General features: G+C 39.1%; 1 protein-coding gene across 10 annotated transcripts in view; it reads right to left on the bottom strand.

Moving 5' to 3' along the window:
* Positions 1–25,103, bottom strand: part of rapgef2b (Rap guanine nucleotide exchange factor 2b) — a 120,732-nt gene that overhangs the window by 38,083 nt on the left and 57,546 nt on the right. For 6 of the 10 annotated variants that reach the window (XM_034305818.2, XM_034305817.2, XM_034305823.2 and 3 more), the window contains 3 exons: positions 23,845–23,920; positions 21,603–21,770; positions 15,202–15,219 (listed from right to left, as the gene is read on the bottom strand). In XM_034305818.2, the coding sequence (XP_034161709.1) occupies positions 15,202–15,219; positions 21,603–21,770; positions 23,845–23,920 (262 nt within the window). Of the gene's footprint in view, positions 1–2,708; positions 3,146–3,214; positions 3,709–15,201; positions 15,220–21,602; positions 21,771–23,844; positions 23,921–25,103 lie in introns of those variants that run through there. The other 4 variants (XM_034305820.2, XM_034305822.2, XM_026940408.3 and 1 more) reach the window with 3 other exon arrangements.

Below are 25,103 nucleotides of genomic sequence, written 5' to 3'. Positions count from 1 at the left end.
CTCAGATTTCATTTGGATTTCTTTTGCTGACTTGTCAGAAATTAATCTAAAAATTGTGAAATGTTTGAATAAAGAAAAAAAAAAATCAGCTAGAGGTTAATCAGACACTAAGGTCTTCAACTCCTGAAGTCCTAACCAGTGGGTGGTCTAGCTTTGTTGACACATGGTAGATTAATATCGATTGAATTTTCCTATGGTGTTTCATAATTTTAAGTCATTCAGTTACAACAAAAGCTTAACAACGAAATGAGACTATTACACGTACATGTACAAATCTACATGTACAGATTAAACAAGTTTAAGTTTGCTAACCTAATCAATGGGCAGTGTTCATGTGTTTACAATATATGGGTATAAGTTGACAGTACGTAATAAACCTGCAGCTCAGTGTATAATAGTGTTCCTCTTCCTGCAGACATCACACGAACACACACAGACTGGCTTTATAACTGTATACAGGGATGCTCCAAATAGAGAAAATGTTCAGATATAGATTTAGAGCTTTGGGGGCAGGGGGAAGAGAAATTTGGAAGCAAATGAAACAGTCAGCTCTCTCTATGATGCTTTCTTTTATACTGATAAACTGCAACACCTACAAAAGGCCAAAACGTTCCTCTGGAATAGAAAGTAGAAGCATAAACAACTGTATACAGGGTCAGATGCATGCATGTGTATAGACACACAAACACACACACACACACACACTGTATTGCTATCTTTATGAAGTCTTTCCATTAACATAATTATTAATGCAGCTAATTAATGCTATGCTACTCCTAGATCTAATGCTAACCTTAGCTACAGTAACCTTTGGTTCTTTTACATTTTTTTTTTTTTCAAATAAAAGTAGCACATTTTATTGAAAAAGATTTTCCTCATGGGGAAGACCAAAACTGTCATATTTCTATCCTTGTGAGGACATTCTGATACCGACCAAGATGTAAAAATATGCCCAACACGCAAATGCTTCCAGTCGAAGGCAAGGCCGTCTGAAGAACCTTCACCATCATGGTTGACAGGAGATCAATTCATTCACATCTCGATGTGTTTCTCAGCTGTCAAGAACTGATTGCTTTCCGATGATGTGCATGTACCACCAATATGCACGCACACACACACACACACACACACACACACACACACACACACGATAAAGCATGAGCAACCAAACACGCCCACACAGCTTAAAGGAACCCTTCACTATTTCAGCCTAATCTCTATCTACCCAGTGTGTGTGATTACCACAGATAAGAATATTACCACATTTCATTGTATGTAGAACAGAATAGATTTTTAATCCAAAGCATAGTGCACATTACATTATTTTATCCCTGATCTCCCAGCCACCGATTCAATTAAGGGCTCGGCGACAACCGCCAATCAGCTCCGCGACAGCTTGAGGCAATTTTCTCAGTCTGCGAGTGATCGCTCCAATATTTTCAAGCATGTTTCATTTTCTTGGTGATAAATCTCATAATGTGAACCCATCTACAACTAATAGCAAAAACAGTGCTGAAAAACAGCAAATGATAGTCTGAGAGGAACTCAAATTCTTCTGTTGTCACACACAGCAGATCCTTGAATCTAGTTTATCAACCATCTATTTGTTTGGGAGGGCAAGAGCAAAATGTAAACACAATAATATTGTTTCTACAAGAAATTATTTGACGTCATACCCAAATAGTTGTTAGGAACAGCAAAAATAAATACATATACGAATGATTTCCGGCAACACAAAGCATCAAAAAACAGCTATGTTTTCAGCACTGTACCTCCAGTTCTCTTTGCAGAACAGACACTCCTCACTGCCTGAACTCTTCAACCAATATACATTATTTTTCTCTTATTTAGGTACAAAACAGTGGCAAAGTCACATGATAAACACCTCTCAATGGGCGAATGAGATCAAGCCATTGAATGGCTTCTAGTAAAACACACCACACCACACACACACACATTCCTGAAGGCTACAAATCACACACACATGTACTATGCACATGACCAACACACTAACACAACGGACACACAAACGCACCCTGTCCTGGTGGCTGCAAATAACACAAAGACACAAAAACATTATCATCACCATCAGTGTTTGTGTGTGTGGGTGTACGTGTACTATGCACATAGTCAACACACTGACACACATTACACAACCAAATGGTGAATCCTAATGGTTTCAAATAACATACACGTGCACACACACACATACACACAGACCTTACCTATGCATGCTCTAGCTAGTAACTGCATGCATTAGTGTGTGTGTGTGTGTGTGTAATAATCTAGAATATGAACACAAGTGTCACTCACTAGTGTGTGTATGTGTGTGTGTCCACAACCATTGGACGAAACAGATCAATGGGACCTAGTTTATTTAAAAAATAAATAAATAAAAAGACGCACCACGACACACTCCTGCGGGCTTCAAATATCACATACACCTACTTATGCATGCACCAGCAAGTGCTACTTGTCCAAACACACACACACACACACACATATATGCATTTAAATGTAGCCTTGCATGGATCCACATACAAACACACATCTCCATGACCACCGAGTCACACAACCAGCCATCTCAAGAAAACGAGCAAAACATCCATCCATCCATCCATCTCTCCATCCATCTGTTCAACTCCATCCGTCGTTCCTTCAGCGAAGCATGTTAATCTGATCAGTGCCAGTCGAAGGTCGATACTCACGGGGCTTTTATCAGCCTGGCTGGAGACTCCATGGCCGCCGCTCACTAATGGCTTCATAATGGATGCGCAGGAGCGCAGCGAAATTTTAGCATCCTGCTCACTCCTGCTATCCCTCTCTCTCTCTCTCTCTCTCTCTCTAGCTGTATCTCCGAAGAACCTTCCGGATGCTCGGGCTTCAAGCTCTCACAGAGCACTCTTCAGCTTCACATCGCACATATCCATTCATCCATCCATATAGCCAGGATGCAAAGAAAACAAGCAGATAGCTGGAACATCCACGACGTTGGAGGTAATTAGCTAGATCTCCTCCACCAATCAGGAGAGAGGAAGAAAGGAAGGGAAAAAAAGGAGGGAGGAAGGAAAAAAATGGCTGACAGCACTTTCACTCACATTCGCTCCCTCCCCTTCTGATTCTATCTCTCTGCCTCGCTCGTGCGCTCTCTCTCTCTCTCTCACACACACACACTCATACCACACACACACATACCACACACACATTTACGCACCATTAGGTCAGGTGACAAACAGTGAGCCAGCCTCAAGCATCCAGGTCGCCTTTGTTAAACACCGTTGCTTCATTTGGAACCAAAGCTGGGGGACGAGTGAGTCTGTGTGTGTATGCGTGACCGTATTTGTGCGTGGTGTGTGTTTGTACGTGCGTGCGTGTGCGTGTGTGTGTGTGTGTGAGGGGAAGAGGGAGGAGTTTCCTATTCCAAAGCCTCCCCCTTCCACACTTGGTAATGCTAGGAGAGTCACCGCTGGTGCCTACCATTCTGCCCACACACACACACAAACACAAACACAAGCACAAACACAAGCACAAACACAAGCACAAACACACATATACAGAGAGAGAGAGAGAGGAGCAGGAGAGGGGGTTAAATAGATAAGGGAAGTGAAGACAGGAATAGAAAGGATTTGGGAAAAGAGCAAGAGTGAGACAGAGAGAGAGAAGTGAAGGATGAGCGCACTTAGCCCTGTGAGAGTAATGTCATTATCACGCTTCCCGCCGCACACCACCCGGGCTGCAGGCAGTTGGCATGGCAACCGCGGAGGACAGCCATTTCCTGGACGGATTGGAGGGAAAGAGCGAGTGCGAGAGAGATTGCAAGAGCGAGTAAGAGATATTGAGATGCTGAAAGTAAAAGAGAGAGGGATAGAATGAGTGCAGAGAGAGAAGGAAATGAAGAGCGAAGAAAAAAAGGGAGCAGGGAGAGTCGAAAATGGAGTGAGAGAGATGGAAAGGGAGAAGAGAAAGAGACAGCAGGGCTGAGATACAGGAAGAGAAAAAGAGAATGATTTAAAGAGTAATAGAAAGGGGGAAGAGGAATGAGAGAAATCAGGGAGAGAGAGAGAGAGAAAGAAGAAAAAGGAAAGACATGGAGAGGGAGAATAATCAGAAAAAGAGATGCATCAAAATAGTGATGCTATGAAAGAGAGATGTAGAAAGAGATGCACAGTGAGAGACCAAGGCAATAAGATAAAGATAGAGAGCAAGTAATAGAGAAGAGAATATACGAAGAGTGAGAGAGAGAGGGAAAGAAATTTCTCTCAGTGTCACTCTTCTCTCTCTAAGGAGATGTAAAGAGAAAGAAATAGAGGCACTGAAGGAGTGAGAGGGATGTATTGAATAAAGTTTTATTGTATAAAGAGAAGAGAGTGAAAGAGATATATTGAAAGAGTGACTGAGAAAGGAAAAGAGAGATACAGAAAGAGTTTGCCAGAACAAAAGGAAGAAGGAAGAGGGAGAAAATGACAGAAAAAGTGAGGAAAGAGTGAAAGAGAATGAAAATGAGTAATAGAAATAAGCAGAGGAGAAGAAAAAGAAATAGAGAAGACACTGAAAGAGTGAGAGAAAGAAACAGATCGAGAGAAATGTCAAAAGAGAGGAGAAAAGAAAGAAGGAAAAGGAAAATTGAGATTGAGAGAAGATGACTAGGGACTACAGACATGGCATATGTGCAGAATATACTGGTTTCCATGACAACACTGTCAATCCATTTCCCAAAACGCATAAATGTGGACACACACATACACACATGTACACACATGTACACACACACAAACACACATGTACACACACACTCGTCACCCCTTGTGGCAGCTCAGCATCTGTCCCTCCCACACACGACCCCTTGATGCTCTGATGACGGAGGAGAGTGTACGCACACGCACTCACACTCATACACACACACACACACACACACACACACACACACACACACACACACACACAGTCTATCACTGTCTACCACTTTCACTCTGCCAAATCACAGCCATTAATCAAGATATCAGATATTGTCATCTGCACTTCAGTCATCCTTTTTCACCCAACACATATGTGTCCGCCAACCCCCCTACACACACACACACACACACACACACACACACACACACACACACACACACACACACACTAAAGTGCACTATTCCCTCAGGAGACTCTTGTTTTCAGATAGAGGAAAAGCCCTGATGTGCCGTCTCGGCCCTTTACGCCCCTGATATGATAACACAGGCGAGCTTTTAAATAACAAAGGAAGAAGGGAACAATGGAGTAAAGGCCGTGTCTGTCCGCTTGACTTACTCCAGCTAAACACAGCCTCATTAACACTGGAGATCAATCAGACTGCATTTTACAGGCCAACAGGAAGCGCAATATATTCGCCAGTGACATTTTTATGAGGGAATTGAAAATCAAACACAAGTGCATGGTGTAAATATTACAGTAAGGACGTTGAACTCAGAACACTCTTCACTAATGGAGGCCAGATTTCCAGATCAATGTGACATAAGGTGCACAAGCATAAACCGAAGATATATGGGGATATAATCAATCTGAGATATGATGCTTAAATCTCTCATGAGCACTGATTGTAGCAATAAATGAAAAATAAAAAACAACATTACTAAGCATGTCTGGTAGATGGAGGATGGTTGGATGTCGACGGTTATTTATGGCTTGATAGAGTACAGCACCAATGGTACAGCCATCTTTATGAGCAGGTAAGTGCACAGATACAGTATTGTATCTTGCACAGAAATAGACATTGTGTGTGTGTGTGTGTGTGTGTGTGTGTCTGTGTGTGTAGTGTCTGATGTGGGTTAGTAGACATCAGATAGCCATTAAAGAGATCCATTTTGGCACACTTCCAACATCGCTCTGGGAATACACTACTACAATGACATCATCCCTCGGTGATGTAATGCCTGACAAATGGGGCCGACAAGCACCGTCGCTCTGGCAACCACCAGCTGCCGTGGGGGTGCATCCGGCATCATTACGTCACCACGGCAACCGGGTGCCATCCGGGGACGGCCTGCCATTACCCACAAGGCTTTCCAGGAATGACTGCTGGGAATTCAATTGACATCAGATTCATCACCACAGTCCTGAAAATAAATGAAAGCTATCAGTGCTTCACTACTACACTTTTTTTTGCGAGGTTTTATAATTTCCAGGACGTGGAAAAAAATCGAAATATCGAACAATATTTCAGCATTACATCTGGCCTACTAGTTGTTCGGTGGGTTTACGAATGTGGGCTATGACTGATCACATGACTACATGTGATCTCTGAGGCGTAGCACGAGGGCTATCAGAGCTCATTATTACTGCGGCGGAGCTACATGACAGAAAAACACGCAAGACACGGCGGACATATAAATGCAGGCTTGGTGTGTCTAAAGCAGTACAATGTCCATACAATAATAAGAAAAAAAGTGAGAATGTAAATAAATGTACAGTATATAACACATTAACCTGAATTGGCTTTTTTCACTCTCAAAGCTAGGGAAAAAAAAAAGCTAGGAGACCAAATTAGGGAAACAAGTGATGAAAGTGAAGACATCGAACTGTAAAACTGCAAGAAGTTACACATGAAACACACATATGAACCAGCTAGCTAGTAGCTAGCTAGTAGGGGTGTAACTATACACAAATCTAAGATCCAATACATATTTTCATTTTTTGCACCACGACACGATACATTATCAATACAGAAGTAAAGAAATTCCAGCATTTTATTTAGAAAATTTTTAATCTTACTGCTGAAAATAAGAGCAAAATATCCATTATACAGTTTATTAATACAAATAGTCCTCTAGGCCCCACCCACACATATACAAATATTTCTGAAAACAGTTTTTTCTCAACCTGTGCTTGTCCATTGTGGTTATGAATATGTTAGAACTCATGTCTGTTGGTCAACAGTCTGTGATTTCTTATTTGTGAATGTTTACGATTTAAATTCACTTATTATTACACCCTCAGGAGGAGGTGCCAGGATGCGATGTATACACTGTACTGCTCCTGAATCCACCTCAGTCTGCACAAACTAGCAGCTGGTGGGACAATTTCTAATCGAGAATTGTTGTGGGTTCCATATTTCACCTTCTCTACCACTCAATATGCATGCTTAATAATATTCCTGAAGTATTTGAGGAAAGTTTGACATGCTGTATTATCACCACCTACTGGGCTAGTATGCTCAAGTGAGCATTTTCGATTTGGCGTAGATGGAGATATTTTCAAAAACACTTTTCCTGTGGATGGGATTTTTTTAAACTGAGAGGTTAAAAAAAAGTTTTTAATAATATCCATATACATGTGGACAAGGCCTTAACAGGCAAAAAGAAAAAAAAAAAAAAGCTGAACACCTTTAAAAATACATTTGGCATCATGTGTTATGATCAGGTGAGACCAAAATCAAACTTTTTGCAGTAGCCTACACCAGCATGCTTACGTGATACCCCACTGTAAAAATAAGGAGGTGAATTACAGATGCTTTGTGTCAGATTTGTGGCTGGTGGTTCAGGGGCTCAAGCAAAGATTGATGACCTTATAAATTCTGCCAAGTACCAGGATATTTCTGCCCAAAACCTGGTTGCCACTGCCAAGACTTTAAGACTTGGCCCTAGATAGAGCTCTCAACAAGATGATGGATCCAAGCATACCTCCAAATGTTTAAAGAAACACAAAATAAACATTTTACACTGAACATCTCAGACTTAAAACGTGGTCTGAATTGAAGCATTTCCACATCCAGAAAATATAAAGGAGCGGACCAAAATCCCTCTGAAATACTGTAAATGCACGCAAGATGCATTTAAAACAGATTCATAACCAATCGCATAAACCTTCTTAGCCAGATGTTATATAAATGCGAATACATTTGTCTCTCCAAGCCACATTACACATCCAAAACATTAACATTTCAGTATATTACATCAAAACACATATGGTCCATGAATGCCAAAGCTGGAGTGGGGAAGATTTGTAAGATTTATGATGCGGCAGCCATCTTTTGCGTAAAAGAGCTGAAAATCAGGAACATCACTGAAAATTAAATGAATATTATGATCTGATTTTCTTATTATCTTATGATATAGTAAATGTAATTCCATTTTCCATCTGGAGATGCATTTAAATACAAGCCTAATTGCGTGTGGTTAAAATTTTTTATCAAGATACACTCCAGACACATAGGGCATGAAATAATTGGGTGTAAATGTGGTTGTGGTGAAGCTTTATAGCAGCGCTATTCATACCATTCATAACCGCTAGACTGATAGGTCCACAAGCACCAGATCTGACATGAAGAACTCATCCAGTACAACATGGTATGCTTGCGTGTACTTAGCAAACTTTGGACACCAAAAATGCTTTGATTCAAGTAGTTTAATCTCAGAGAAAGAGTGCTTAAAGGAATAGTTCAGCCACAATTGCTTCCTTTCCCAAAAAGGAGTTATTCAGCCAAGGCATTTTGTCCAACATTTGATAACTATGAGCAAGCATAAAGTATTGCATATTGCATTAGATACCAAAAATGCCTTGGCTGACTGAATTCATTTAGGACAAAAGAAAGGAAATTGCTGCCGAATTATTTCATTAAATTAAAGGGGGCCAAGCACTTTTGTATTAGGTTAAGCTCCTTGAAGCAAAGTATTTCTGGTGTCTAAAGTTTGCTAACTATGAGCAAGCATACCACTTTACACTGGACACCAAAATGCCTTGAATGAATGACCACATTTCGGGCAAATGAAAGGAAATTGTGGCCGAAATATTCCTTTAAATAAAAGGGGGCCAAGCACACTTTCTGTTAGATTAAGCTCCTTGATCCAAAGCATTTTTGGTGTCCAACATTCGCTAACTTTGATCATGCATACCATGTTGATTTGGATACCAAACATGCCTCATCTCACTGACTATATTTGGTGCAAAAAAAGGAAATTGTGGCTGAAATATTCCTTTAAATAAAAGGGGGCCAAGCACATGATCACTGAGGTGAAGCTCCTTACATGAATGCGTTTCAGGTGTTCAAAGTTTGCTGACTACGAGCAAGCATACCACGTTGCCCTGGAAAATGCCTTTGATATGAAACACATTGCTTAATAAGAAGTTTAGAAAGAGAAAGAAGAAAAGTGAAAGCGCCAGACAAGACGAAATGCAAGTCACCAACCTCAGACACAATCAACACTGACTCAAATTCTTCCGGATTGTTCCATTAGCATTTTTAAAACCGCACTCCTCTCTCCCTACAGGCCTGAAAGAGGCCGCTATTTATGACAAGATCATAATATAATAAAGGTACTAAGCTTGTAACAGCTTCAACACTTCAAAGCTTTAAAGGATGCAATTTAAATAAACAGCAAGCTTGTCATCATCAGCTGCCAAATAGCACAACCGTCTGGCAGTAAACGAATCATCAAATGGTCTAATATTCCCATCAGCAACCTTGTTCCTGTAGATCCTACAGAACTCTGAGCATATTCCTAATCGAACCCAGCACACCCGTTTCCAAGCATCAGTCTACTCGATTAGCCGGATCAGTACTTCAGGATTACAGCTGGAACTGATCTTCAGGAACAGCGTTCATAATCACTGAACTAAAACAACTCCACTGAAGATTAATTAAGTAATAAAACTGCAAAAATTCTAATTCTCTGCAGTTGTTTGCTTTTGTTTTTAAAATAATCAGTTTTTGATTTCAGCTGAGAGTACACTGTGAGCATTTTTCTGCCACTTCTCAACTGAGGTTTTCTTCTTCTTCTTCTTCTACTTATTATTATCATTATTATTATTATTTCTTTTCTTCTTTCTTTCTCTCTATTTTTTCTGTGTCTCACATTCATTTCATTCATATGACTGAACTAAATTTGGCAAGAATATGTTTCACCTTTCTTTATTTCTTTCTTTCTTTCTTGCATTCATGTTCATATCTGGAGTATTATGAATGGATAACATAGCAAATCACTTTTACTCATTTTTGTTTCTTTGCTTCTGTCTTTTTTTTTGTTTGCTCGTGTCTTTTTTTTTGCTTGTTTGCTCATTTCTTTCTATTCCCATTTACTTGCTTGTTTTGTTTGTTTCTTTCTTTCTTGCACTCATTTTCAGATTTGGAATATTATGATTGGATAACATCGGAAATCATTTTCACCCTTATTTCTCTGTTTGTTTGTTTGCTTTTCTTGCTTATTTGTTTGCATGCTTGTTAGTTTGCCTTCCTATCTTCCTACCATCCTGCCTTCCTTCTGTTCTTTTCCATGTTCAGAATATTATGGCTGGATAAAATGATTCTCACTCTTCCTTCTTTCGATCTTCTTCTTTCTCGTTTTGTGTGCAGCTTGTGCTGGGGCGTTCAGAGCAGCGATGCTGTACAGAATATGTTTACACCTGCTTGAGCCAAACTCTCGAGGCACTCCGGCTGATCCGATCACACTATCGATGGGCTTTGACAAATACTGATCAGCAAAAATGAACATTAAGACACGGTGTAAACAGGCTGTGAAAAACTTCTTGGAGCATGCGACTTTCTCACGCTACCTGCATGAGGTCATCATGACCACGTCTGATTCCACACCCTTATGCACTCCCTGTCTGGAGAAGAGGATTTCCTCACTGACTGAGGGAGTTAAGCACTTATTATTAAAGCACAAGGAACAATGATCTTTCTCAATGGACATATATCCCCCTCAACTCACAGTTCTGTAACACAATTTTGTGGTGTTTATGTGGAATGCCTGTTTCTAAAGTAATATACAGTACAAAACTAACCTCCCACAGGGCTCGAAATGAGACAACAAAATTGCTTTTAGAAGCTCTAATATATTTCTAACGCACTGACACAATATTCTCCAAAGTTTGTGCTGTTATTTTCATTGTATGCTGTCACGAGACAAAGACCAGAGCACAGAGTAATCTTGTTGCCTGGGACTATTTTACTGTTCCGTAAACATTTGAATACTGTGGCTAGAGATTTGATGTGCTAGTGAATAATCGATGATTTGTAAATTATTTCCTAGACATGTATTGCATGCATAATTTGTAGATCACTGGATCAATTACATCTAGAACTGTAGCCATTACAGTAAACCTTCATATTAAAGATTTCAGTAATTATGTTACAATTCTCAGTAATTAATTCAATTATCTTTTGCTATAATATTTTGAACTGGTTTTGTGCTTGTATTTGAGACCTATAACTCTATGCAGATCTATACCCTATGGTAGCTTGGGAATGAATGAATGAATGAATGAATGAATGAATGAATGAGTTAGCATGTAATTTTTTTAGCACTGCCAGTAATTACAATTACTATGAAAACCTTCCCCATCTTCTCATTGTCCTCTTTTGTCCCTTGTCATTGCTTTTTAAGAGAAGTGGTAAAGTCGAGCAGCTCTGTTCTAGCTGTGGGTGGAGCTAATTTCAGGGCCAGAAAAAAGTAAACTCAACTCTGATTTGGAAGAATGAGACAAATCTAATTGCACTGTATTACTACAAATCAGATTTGTTCCAAATTCATTGGAATAGGATTATTACAGGTCTAGAAACACTTTTAAACATTAAAGTGCACAATTAAAGCACATATATGTACGTTTTTGTGAGTTATTGTACTTTCCATATAAAAAAAAAGGTTTGAGAGACTCTAACAGAGCAGTAGTTCTGTCAGATTTTACACCTCCTTTTAACAAACCAGGATTTATGAGGTCAGGAAATCTACAAAATGCTATTTAAGAAAAAGGTAGGTCAGGAGCATTAAAATGCTTCACGCACACACAGACACGCACACACAGACACACACACGCGCACACACAGACACACACACGCGCACACACACACACACACACACACACACACACACACACACACACACGCAGAGACACACGCAGAATCCATCACATTGAAAATGATGCTTAGAAATGAATTATTTATAGTTTTTGAGAATTAGACCCAATTGTTTCAGTCTAAATACTGCCTGCCTCAGCAAACTGACCAAACAATACATTAATTACAACATGACAACATTTCCATTTATTCATCCCATAAATCCAAAGTGACTTACAAGTGAAGCAGAATCCAAAGCAAAGCATAACGCTGAGTGACTCAAGGTTAAAGACGTTGCTTAGTGGCCTAACCATGTCTCTGGCTGAGGTAGGAATTAAACTCATAACCTTCCAGTCAATAGAGAACAATCAGAATCAAGAATTCAACAGCGCTCTTTCTTGTATATCAAATAAACCACTGCAAACAACATGGAACCTGTGTATGACTGTCTTAAGAAGCACCAATTCAAGATTTATGTTCAACGTATTCAATTTTTAGCACAAGCACAAACATACACACTTTAAGCTGAGATGCACTTCAGATAGAGATGAAGACGGAGTCAATCATTCATAAAGGAGAGATTACGTCTTTCTTTTTGGCTGTCTCTTCTTCACTTTCACCCTCCATCACACACCCAAAAGAGATGATGAAATGCCACGCCAAGTCACGATCTGCCCGTCTTTAACCCTCACTCATTTAATCACATTATAATTTGATCGTAATATCAATACATACAGGAAATAGAGCTGGTGACTGCGTAAGTCTTTATCATGGTTTAGTATATTATCAAAATACTTACTACAACATTACTGTTGCTAAATAACATCATTTTAATAGTATATTACAAAATGCAGTTTTAATATTGATGGTATAACGACACACCATTTACCTCAGTATGTACTTCCTGGAGTTTTTACTAACAATTCAGTTGAAACAGTAAAATATTGCGCTAAAAGGAAATGACAAATTAACGTACAGTCATTTACCTGCAACAAAAGAGCATTAACCGAAACAACCGCCACTGTTAAAACCCAAAATGTCTCATTTAAACCTTTTCATCTTAATTCAATCCACCATGTAATAACATTCTGAATTGGTGTGTTGGCTTTAAGCAAAGTTTTAGCACTTTAGCATCATCCTTCTGGTAAGCAGAACAGGCTGTGACTATTACTATAAATCCAAACCTTTAACAAGCAAATTAAAAAGACAAATAATGACTGTGCCTAAAAGGAACTACTACTTAGAATATGTGCAAATTAGAACACAACCATAAATACTAATTTTGATATGATAAGATACAGTGGTATCTCAACACGATGCATTTTCAATACAACAAAAATAGGCCTTGCATTAATACTGTATGTGCCTTTGGTTTCCATTTTCAAATAATTAAAACATTCAACATTATAAAAACAATAATGACACAGTGGTTTATGCGTGATCCATCGTGATCCAACTCCTAGCAGCATATAGCAAAACATAACAAAAGCTGTGTATCAGAATGTAAAAAAATGAAACATGGCTATTGGATAAGCTTTCACTGGTGTGAATGACAAGGGGCGTGTCTGAAGAACGGAGCCATCCGCAATCTGCTGTTAGCTTGTTGTGCTTTCAGAGTCACGCAGCTCTCTGAGATGTGTTTTTGAAGCCGGAGCTCTCCTCTAACGAATATGAACTTCTTTAACCCAGATTGAATCAGCGAGGAAAGGCTAGAATACTCAATACAGCAGAGAGCCTGCTTTGCCTGTATACCTTCATGTTTTCAAAAGGGTGATGTCGGACATGTTTGTGGTGTTAGCACCTGTGTACTGTACACATATTTAGCTGACACTGTATTATTTCAGTCCACCAGTCATCGGCATCATAACTTACCGGGAAGCCGGAGCACTCTCATCTCCTATACACTTAAGGATTTGAGGGAATTTTCCAAGTCCTTTTCTTTTTAAACCTCTTCTGTTTTCAGATTACAAGGAAGCTACTTTTTTTTTCACAAAAGGGAATGTGGGTTTGTGAAGTTTAAATGTTTATTACAAGTCGTATAATATAAGTGGTATTTTATGACAAATAGCAGATTTTATTTTATAGTCTGCTAAATGTATTGTTAACACCCAGATGTATCGAATCGAGAGCCTCATATCGAACGACACGAAATGATATACCATATCGTTACACCACTAATTAATACGAGAATAAAATGTGCTATAAATATACACTCACAAGCATATTTTTGTTAATTATGCACTCTGAAAATTGCGTAAATATATTGTGTAACTGATTATCGGCATGTGTCTAGAGACTACATGCTACAGCGCAAACTGTGTTAAATGTATTGTACTGTACAATCATGGCTAAGAAGCTACGTTAAACAGAAAAGAAGCTAGTCATGTCGTAGCTAAACCACATACTTCATCCTCTTCTGATGTGACTTGCAGTATAAAAATGTGTGTGTGTTCCTGTATGCATGTGTGCCACAAATCCTTTAAAACAGGCCTTTTTTGTGTCTCCTGAAGCTGCACCAGCACCAATTACAGGGACAGGGTCTAAAAATAGAGCCGGCTCTTCACAAGAACACCTGACAAGTTTCTCTCTCTATCTCTCACACACACACATATATACACATAAAGCATCACCACAGCCGCTGGATCTGCAGAGCCGATACCCCCTTTTTTTTTTTTTTTTTTTTTGCAGTAATTGCATTCAGTGAGGAGGAAGAAGGTGATGTAGCCATCAGCAGTTTATATGAGGACCAGAAGCTCAAGAGCACACACACACACACACACACACACACACACACACACACACACACACACACATTTCATTACTGCTAGGCCTGTGTCTACAGCTCTAGATCTTTATCAGTCTCCATGATCAAAATGATCGCAGCCTGGCTGTAAACAGTTCAGTCGCTGGTTATAATTTGCTAATGGTGCATTCAGTTTGTGCGATTAGATCGGATGTAAAAAGATAGCCAGCAGCGAGTGTGTACAGGATTAGACATGCTAGGCTAACACTGCATCAGCTTCACTGGAGCTTTAGGGCAGGTCACACAGATTAAAGGGTGCTTTAGAGACACAGCTACAAAACATCAGCATGGGTAAATCTACATATATGAATAAGGTATATACACTGTATGACAGCATATACATACACACCTAATTAATGACATATTCACAGCTCGAGAGATAAGAAGAGCTCATGGGGTTGTCATAAATGCACAAATTACCTTGAGAATGTCACTACCAGACAATCATATACAGCACAGCAGGCAAGCGCAGGTGCGCTCGCTTTCTCTCTTCCTCTCTCTCTCTCACACACACACACACACACACACACACACTTACACAGACACACACACACACTTACAGAGAAACAGGGAATAAGTACAATACCTGAGCTTTAACGCATTCCTGAGGAGGAGCCAGAACGAGATGAGAGCGGAGGAGAGAAGCAGAGAAGACGGCGGTTATAAGCAGGAGAGAGTGTTATTCAGCAAATACACGCACATACACACACACACATACACACACAGATGCTGGAAGGCACTTTGCAAGTCATACTACGGCATGAGGCGAGGGACACACTCCTCAGAAAGGCTCGGCTAGCACCGTCAGATGTGGGTGTATTGGGACAGCAGAGGGCGGCGCAGGACACACACACACACACACAAAACCATGAAACATGAAGCACAGACAAAAAAAAAAGCGAGGCTGAGCCAAACCCAAAATATAAACAGGCACGGGTGATTTAGGTAGCATGAAGCTGAACTAAATTACCCAGAAATCCTGGCTCAAAATGGTGCCACTATGCTGTTCACTACAGATTCTGAACAATCAACACTGATTGGCTTGGAGTGAGACCGAGAGAATGTAATGGTGCTGATTTTGAGCCCAACACAAGGCACTATGTGTAAGCTGGCTAGCATATTCCTCTCAAAACAATGTTCCTCTCAATCGAATAACGAACGTATTCACCTCATATCCGCCACAACTTAATACTGTTACTTCACCAATTAAAGCAAAATTGAAGCTGATTGCTCCAAAAGGATGCTGTAATATCCAAGGGTCCCAGTAAAATCTGCACTTTTTGTCCATGTATTTCTGAATGTCATCTTGCTCCACATGCTAAAAGCAAGAGAGGGGTCCAAGCACAGCTTCTGGTGATCAAGTGAGAAGCAGCATAATGGAGCATCTCTTTGCAGATTTCTCAGAAATTCTGGTCAAAGAGTCATTAGTTATTGAGCTAGCTTTGGTTAGCTAAATTAAATTCATTTCAATAACACTTGCCACAACATCTGGCGCTGTGAATAAATTTCACAAGCGAACCATTGTTAAATTTAAACTATGGTGGAATTTGCTTTATTGCCCAATAGCACATACTGTCTTAGTGGTTTCAGGTTTGTAAAACTTCCTGATCCATGTATAAGAGGAAGTGATATACAGTCTGCCAGAAGACTGTATTAGATACTGTATCTTATATGTAGTTAGCTGTATTGCACGAGGTCAGAAGCAGATCTAGCTACTGACAAAATGATAAATGCACCAAAATGGCACTGTTTTCTTCCAGTCTTACTCTGGTCAGGGCAATTTTGAAAAGGTACTCAAACTACAAATTTCTTGATATTGATATTGTGACTTAATGATGGATTAACATTGGTGCATTATGTACAATTGGTTCTCCATGGGTTGTCTGGATGGTTAGCTGCTCTAGTTTTTGAAAGAGGTTATACATGAATCATTTGTAGAAAGGAAAACCTGTTGTATACATAACTTCTTTTATTTTAAAATAAAGAGAAATTATTTGTTTCATGTTGACACCCCTGTTGAAATATCCACCTTAATCTGACCAGCTACCAGCTACCAAAACACAGGCCCAGATGGTCAAATTATGGTAAATTACCATTACTAATACTTCACCACAGACAAATTATAAATAAAAAGAACAGTAAGGCAAGAAGTAAAACTCAGGCATTTCTTTGATCAAGAAAAGGAATTTGGAAAATAAACTTACCAACCAGCAAAGATAATCTACCAGTTTGACCAGCTCAGTGTTCTGGCACCTATTAGCTGGTAAGACCAAGCTGTATATTTAAACACGGAAAGTATAATGAAGTGGTACCTACATGTTTAAGGTTCTGTGGTAGTGTCTGAAAAGTTCAAATCCCAGGACTGCCACAAAAATACTGCTGAACCCTTAAGCAAAGGTCTTAGACTGTAATCTTCCTCGCTTATGTTCTGCTTTGGATAAAAGCATCTACCAATTGATGAAAGCATTAAAAGATAATGATTCCAGAAGGTTATGAAGCAATAAACCACTTGTAAAGTGGTACTTTTGTTTTAGTGCTGGAAAAGAGACCTCAGATTTAGCTTGAAATACAATGGCCAGAATAAACAGTCATAAAGTCAAATGATGCTATATTCTACAAGCTTATGAAGCACTTTTGATGCAAATAATTTTCTCTGAAGGAGTTTTCGCAATGACTTCCTGGAGCTTCTACAAAGAAGGACGAAACTCAAACTCAGAGAGATGAACACAAAAACGCCTGTCAAAACGCCACCCAGTCATTTATAGTTACTTCACATGGAAGGCTGTGGAAAAAGCATGTGATCTTTGTTTGGGAACACACCATTACGCTGCCATTCTCTTCCCACAGATGTTTCAAAACAGGGAGCAGTTTGGGTCAAAACGTGCCGGAGTCGTGAGAAAGTTGGCCTCCTCGTTTCTGATGCTAGGCCAGAGCTAAAGGACATGAGGCGTTTTCCTGTGTATGGGAGCAAAGTCTACTCAGATAAGTGAGGGAACATTGGAGCTTTTCCTTTGGGAACGATAGGAATTCGGGGAACTGAATCGGAGAGTGGGGGGAAAAATAAAGGAATGTGCCTAAAGCAGTTCTCATTTCAGATGTGCATACCACAACTGCAGGAAACCGCTGAAAAAAAACATGACCTGTAAGCAAAACATACACATTAAAGGGTGGCTTAGCTGGCACTTTTCTCCAGCATCAGTGTGGTCCAGTGGAGCAATAGTCAAGCTTCTTAGTGCTCCAATGGAACCAAAGACTGAAATGAATTCTCTGTGTTCATTGATATTTGATGGGTTTTTGCTTCTTAATGGGAAGAAACCCTCTTGGAGGAAGCTTTTAGCAAGCTACACAATTGACAGTGATCATGTGAGTGATGGTTCATTCACTATTCTGAATTACCTCAGGATGGATCCCAAATTACATCCTTAGAAAAAGAGTGTAGACTTCTAAATGGTTCTTTGGATGTTTAACATTTCTATATTTCTAAGGAAGTTCTGCTTTTTTTTTTTCTTAAACGGGATATCGTCAGTGTAAGGTACTACAGATGGAACCTTAATGGTTCACACAGAGGGGGAAAAAAACAAAAGAACCTTCATGGTAGGGTGCTTGATGTAAAAATATATTTTTTAAAGTGTACAGGAAGTTTTTTCTGATGCTGAAGAAAACTGAACTACATTTCACTGAATATTGTAGCTTGCTAACTAAGACTAACTAGCATGATGAATAGCTTATTAATAGCTTACTAAAATACTAAATAGCTTATTCCTTTTAGCCATTGAAATGGTTTCTGGCAAGCTACAAATACAGATACGGCTGTTAGATAGCTACAGTACAATTCAATTATTCAATTAGATTTAAAAACAAACTACTCAAACACACATGCTGAAACTTTCAGGAAACTATCGTCTTGTAAAGGAAATTATGGAGTTGTCTACAAATGGAGCCAACGTAAAGAATTTCAGAAAGTAGCTGCCTTCCAAATGGGAATGCTGTCTACCTAGACAGCTGCCTTCTGACTAGACTGCAGTGATGTTCTTGCTTCATCCTCTAGCTTTGCAGAAAACGGTAGGAAACCTTTATAACTATCCGTACCTCCACTAAATCCCAAATGTTGGTTGTGAAGCGGATGTGTTATGGGGCTTTGCTACCTACAGAGGATTAATCAACATGGAAGGCTTCTCCCGCAATCCCTATCTATATTCCCTGCACCAAGCTGAAGCTTAGTGATGTGCACACATCGCCACACCAATTATCACACAGACACACACACCACACACACACATCCAAAGCAGCACAGTGCATCACACTTGAACAAGCCACACTGAACACAGTGGGAATTGAGAGGAGAAACTGCTGCCACAGACGCCTTTAGCCAGCACAACATGGACCTACTGAGAATAGACAGACACAACAGCTAGGACTCCTACAGAGAGTGAATACAAAAGCTAGCATGTCACACAGGTAAAAGGTCAACAAACATAAAAGAAACAACTTACTATCACGACAAACAACTAATAAGGTTAGCACTTGGGTCTCACATAAAATAAGCAAAAAGTAAAGAGCAAAATATGAAGAGAAACTGAGCTATGGAGGCACAATAACTAAAGAGGCAAGAAATGAAAGGAAATCAGCAAAGCTAAGTATGGTAATGGCAACTCCAGTTTGCTAGCATGGGGAGATGAAAACAAAGAAGCTGACAGGAAATGTAGCAAATAATAGACACAGAAACATAAGTAAAAGAAGGAGGAAGAGAAGGAAGATGGAGGAATAAAGACGACACACAGATAAAGATGAAGGTGTGAGGTGATGTACAACTGGGAAGACAAAGCAAAGATCAAAGAAACAGCAAGCTTAGCCGAGTAGCTACAGGAGACTAGCATGAACCAGGAAACTGAATAATAACACTGATTAACAATGTAAAAGCATTTTATCATGTGAATGTTGTTATTTTTCCCCATGTTTCTGTCAGATTTTTCTGTCTTTCTGATTAATATGCTATAGTTCCTCACATGAATGACCTAACAGATAAAACTACTTCACTTTAAAATGCTATTGAGTGGATATTAACACATTGGAGACACTAAAATCATGGACTCTGTATTAATTTTTCTAGAAATGTAATTCACCTACAACAATGTTACATTACATTAAAAAAAAAAAAAAAAAAAAAAAAAAAAATCTAACTAGACTTTGAGCTAGCTTGCTATTACACAGCTGGCTATGCTAGCTTTTTTTCTAAGCTATACATGTGTATTTTTTTTCCCTGAAAATCTACCAGATGGTGTCAAATTGATCCTGAAATCATTCCTAATTCCGTGAAGAGCCATTTCATTCCCAAATGTACACAGCCGACCTGTGCCTGTGCTTGCCAAAAAAACGTTGAACCTAATTTGGGTTTTTGAGGGCTTGCTAACTTAGAAAATCTGTTACCTCCACCAAGTAAGTGACTAAATGTCATTGGGTAACAACTGAAAAGCATTTTATCATGTGAATGTTATTATTTTTCCGTATACTTCTGTCAGAGTTCCTGTCTTTCTGATTTTAGTTCTAAATTTCCTCACATAAACCACCCATCAGAATGCTAATGAATGGATAGAAACACATTCATTCAATGGATAGAAACAAAGACATTAAAAATACCAGGTAAATGTTTGTATTCCTAAATTTTCTGGAAATGTTATTAACCTAAAATAGTTACCTGAACTATAAATAATAATCAATGATACAACAATGACAAAAAACTAACTAGACTTTGTGTTAGCTTGTTATTATTTAGCTAGCTTAGCTAGTCATTTTTATATTTACTGCACTGTATTTGTTTTTGTTTTTATATATATATATAAAATTAACACTTCAGCAAACACATGGTGTCAAATTAATCCTAAAACTGTTCCTGATTCTTTAAGGAGCCATTCTCATTCTGAAATGAAACACTACTATCCCGTGTTTGCCAAAAACCGTTGGACCTAATTTGGGTTTTTGAGTGAAAATGTGTTGCCTCAGCCGAGTAACTGACTAAATGTTGTTGACTAACAATGGAAAAGCATTTTATCATGTGAATGCTATTATTTTTCCTCATGTTTCTGTCAGACTTCCTGTCTTTTTGATTTATATGCTAAAATTCTACCCAACAGATAAAGGTTTTCTGCTTCACTTTAAAATTCTAATGAATGGATGTTTGAGAGCTGTTAATGTGTTAGAGAGATTAAAACACTGGGTAATATTTTTATGTTTTTTAAATTTCCTAGAAATGTAATCAACCTAAAATAGTTATCTGAACTGTGGATAAAAATCAATTATATAACTATGAAAGGACCTAACTAGACTTTAAGCTAGGAGTGCTAGCTTTTTTTTTTTTCAAATAGATTGTGTTTACTATACATTGTTGTTGTTGTTTTTTTTTGTAATCTTACACCTCAGCAAACAGATGGTGTCAAATTGATCCTGAAATCATTCTGCTGTCTTTGAAGGGCCATTTTATTCTGAAATGTACACAACTGGCCTGGGTATGTCAAAAAATGTTGGACCTAAATAGGGTTTTTGAAAAATGTCATAAACTTAGAGAATCTCTTATCTCAACATTTCTCCAGATAAACTATCCACTTTAATTGCCGCTTCAGCAGTTTTTGCTAAATACCATTGGCAGACAATCAAAATATCCTACTTAAAAAAAATAGAAAAAAGAAAAGAAAAATGCTTCTAATAGAAATGTGCTACAATGATTTGGTGGAAATAGAGCACTGTACATATAAAAGAACAACTAAGTAAGTATGCAAATGTATATGCATAGGTAAATACAGAGAAATCTAAATATAGGAAAGGAGATGGAGATGGAGGTTAATAGTGAAACATGAAAGCAATTAAGCTGTGATACCCACAGATAATATCTCGATCAATATTAAATGCAATAACACACATCACGATGTCCAGAAGCCAAAGCAACACAAAGCGAGCACACACAGCGAGTGTACAAAGTTGTGTAGTACTCACCGTGTGGTACCCGCGGGTTATGGGCGGCTTGCCCGCTTGGTACGGCTCCACCGTGTCGATGATGGTCTGCCTTTCACCCTTCTGGTTGATTTTGCGGAATCTCCTCCGGGACTGACGATGCGAAGCCTGGCGCTGAAAATACTCCTCATTCTCATCCATATAGTCCACCTGCCAGAGGAACAGAGAGACGAGTGATTCTCTTGCTCTCTCCCTCTCTGTCTTTCCCCCTCCCATCCCCATCTCTTGCACTGCGTAAAAATAGCAGTGGGTGTGTAAGCCTGTCTGTAAGAGTGTGTGTGTGTGTGCTAAGACTCAAAAGTCTACGTCAAATATAGAGGAGAGAGGAAAAAAAACAGGGAGGGTGCTTTCTATCCTTCTTGAAGTGCAGGTGTAGTGGACATGTGCTTAAAGGGCAAAGGTCAGGCTATTATGTGTGCTATGCCTCTTCCATATCATTACGCTACTCTATGTCTTAATAATACTACAACATCTGCATCACTTGGGGAATAAATGCACATCATTTTGCAATAAACTTGTATTTAGATGTAGCTAGGAAGCATTGAGACCATGATCTGAGATTTCTATGCAGGAAGTAGTAGCCGGAGTGACCTTACACCACTCTGAGGGAAATGAGATTAATACATTTGCAATGTCTCCATCTCCTGCTCTCTGTCTCTCTCTCTCACACACATACACACACTCTCCTCTTCATCTGTACTTTCACTGCAGCCTCCCATTTCACACTCCCTCCACCGTTGGGATTACACATCAAATCTCTCGCTACCTTACCAACTGCTGCTATGGCAACGCCGCCGAGCGCCGAGCAGTGGGAATATATTGAGCGAGAGTGAGTGCAGTGTCCATATCCTGCATGGGATCATAATTACAGAGCCACAACAGCCAATAATAACACAGCAGGAACTCCTCCAGCACCAAATGCAGCTGAAGGGAACGATGCACTGACTTGGAGATTAGCCGAATCTGTATATAACCATGTGCACGTGCCTAGTCCTGAGCTGAATGAATAAAGCAGATAAAAACGTGCTTGACTGCATTGCATTGGTGGAATTGCTCGGTAATGATATTGGCTTCTTGTTGATGAAGAGCATCTGTCTCTGCAACTGTCTAATACAAATGCAACAAGCCTCTCAATTTTTCTTTTAAACCCAGTTTTCTCCCAGTTTAGTTGTAACACAACAGCAGCCTCATTTCAACATGAACTACACAGCTGAACACACTTGGAGTGCCAACTTTTTTTATTGTGTGTACATGAGCCAACAGATGCTAGAGTAGATCAGAGTCACTCTGATCAACAGAGACGAGAGAAAAGCTCTTAATTCAGGATTAACAGATAATGTGTTCTAAACAAATACAAATACAGATATGAATGCTCTGTTGTTGGTGGGTTTTATTTTTGCTTGTCAGAAGGTTCACAGGGCACCTGGTTGGAACTAGAAAAGGGTACTGGGACCGGGATCCTGTGTGACGCAACAAATATGACACGAGAGGTTTTTACTTTCACGCATGCATGAGGGAGATGCCAGATATGAAGCCTGTATTCTGTACACAAAGTGTTTGCACTCCTTTTCTCTATGCATTACACAAACAATCTAGATAGCTGGATGGAGTGTAGGAAATCTGCCGACTGTCAACATGGCATGAGTAGGATGATCAGAAATTATTTTTTGTGCTTCCTTCTTTTTTCTATTTTTCCTCAGCCAAGGATAGGATCGTAAAAATGACGGTAAAGAATGTTGTATTTGGAATTTTGCAATTCAAGTATCAAACATTATTTAAGCAATGTTATTTGAGATATATATATATATATATATATATATATATATATATATATATATATATATATATATATATGTATATATATATATATATACATACATATATATATATATATATATGTATATATTATGTGTTAGATATATATATGAATAATCTGGTGTTGTATCCTGTGGGTAAGGACCTTCTCACTAATTTCAGCCTCATTTAAAGACAGTTTGTGTTCACACTGCAGTCTATCACAATGTGAGCCAGATGACCGGCCATTTAGCTCTATATATACGTGCGTATACACACACACACATTTTACATTTTATATATATATATATATATATATATATATATATATATATATATATATATATATTACATTAAGTTGTCTCACTAATCAGTCTCAGAGCAAGTAAAAGTGTACAGAATATTGAATATCAGTGTTCTCAAGACTCACCACAATCATTTCGGACGGCTCCAGAACGATACACTCACATCCGCGACGTAAACTCCCAGCAGAACGCTTCCCAAAACTAGGGAAAAAAAACAGTGATATACAGATTAAAACCAGTATGTGGACCATGTGTTCATTATGGAAGTAGCCCAAGTTCCTGTGGAAAAGAAAGTGGTCCTAGACTCCAACCCTGGGAAATGAACACACACACACACACACACACACACACACACACAAGAGTGGCACATTACAGTGTTCCTGATCTTCCCTGTAAGATTCCACTGACCCCAAGACTGGAAAAGTCTACCAGCCAACATCACAGTTCATGAATGGAGTACAGTGCTGCACACTGGGGGTGTCTGAGAGACGCTATAGAAAACGCCACAGTGGAAATAAGGAGGGAAGCCGCAAATACAGGGTGTGGTAAACATATATACAAACACTAACACACTAGCGCAGTATAATACCCCATCTGTAGAGCTAATTATACCACAGCGCTGCTGAATTCTCGGATCAGAAGGTAAGGATTAATCTTCTATAAAAGCTTGGAAAGTAGTTCCAACAGGAATATAAATGATATATAGGTTTATGTTAATATGTTTGTTCTAGTAGGTTATCGTTTCTATAGTAACAGGATTCTACTGTTGCCATGGAGCTTTCTGTAAGGCGATGTTTATTTAACATTTAAGGAAGGAGTCTCCAGTGTCAACACTTTGTAACAATCAGTAGGTTTTCCACCATGGGACAGTCTTCAGTACAGAGGATTTTGTTCTTTTGGGTTTCTCGGTAACATGACAAGCTGCGTTTTTTTATTTTATTAACATCAAGTGAGAAAAAAAGCGAGGCTAGTGAGGGAAACAACTGTGAAATTGCCGTGGTATAAGAGGAATAAAACTTCAGCACATGCTGTTATTGGAAAATAATAAACTTCAGGGTGGTAACAGTAATTCTGTTCACATCAGATGGATTATTTTCCTATACCAGCATGCTCCCAAGTGTTTTATTCCTTAATTAACACACACTGCTACCCGTCAGATATGAGAATCTCTGGCTGTGTAAGCATTTGTGTTGATTCTCCATTTTAACTTAGAACTGTTAGTAATAGTAACCATTTTTTGTCATTGTCCTGTTTTGCTCTTTGGTTTAAGCAACAACACTGCTGGCATGGCACTTTTCTTTTACAGGAAAAAGCTGACCAAGAGCACAAAAGTCCAGAGCCCACACACACATTTTCGGTGGGGGCGAAGTGTTAACTCAACCAC

The sequence above is a fragment of the Pangasianodon hypophthalmus genome, chromosome 7 (assembly GCF_027358585.1).
Source record: "Pangasianodon hypophthalmus isolate fPanHyp1 chromosome 7, fPanHyp1.pri, whole genome shotgun sequence".
In the NCBI taxonomy this organism is placed as follows: Eukaryota; Metazoa; Chordata; class Actinopteri; order Siluriformes; family Pangasiidae; genus Pangasianodon; species Pangasianodon hypophthalmus.
Note: the sequence above shows the minus strand (reverse complement) of the source record. Positions and strands in the feature narration are given on the sequence as shown.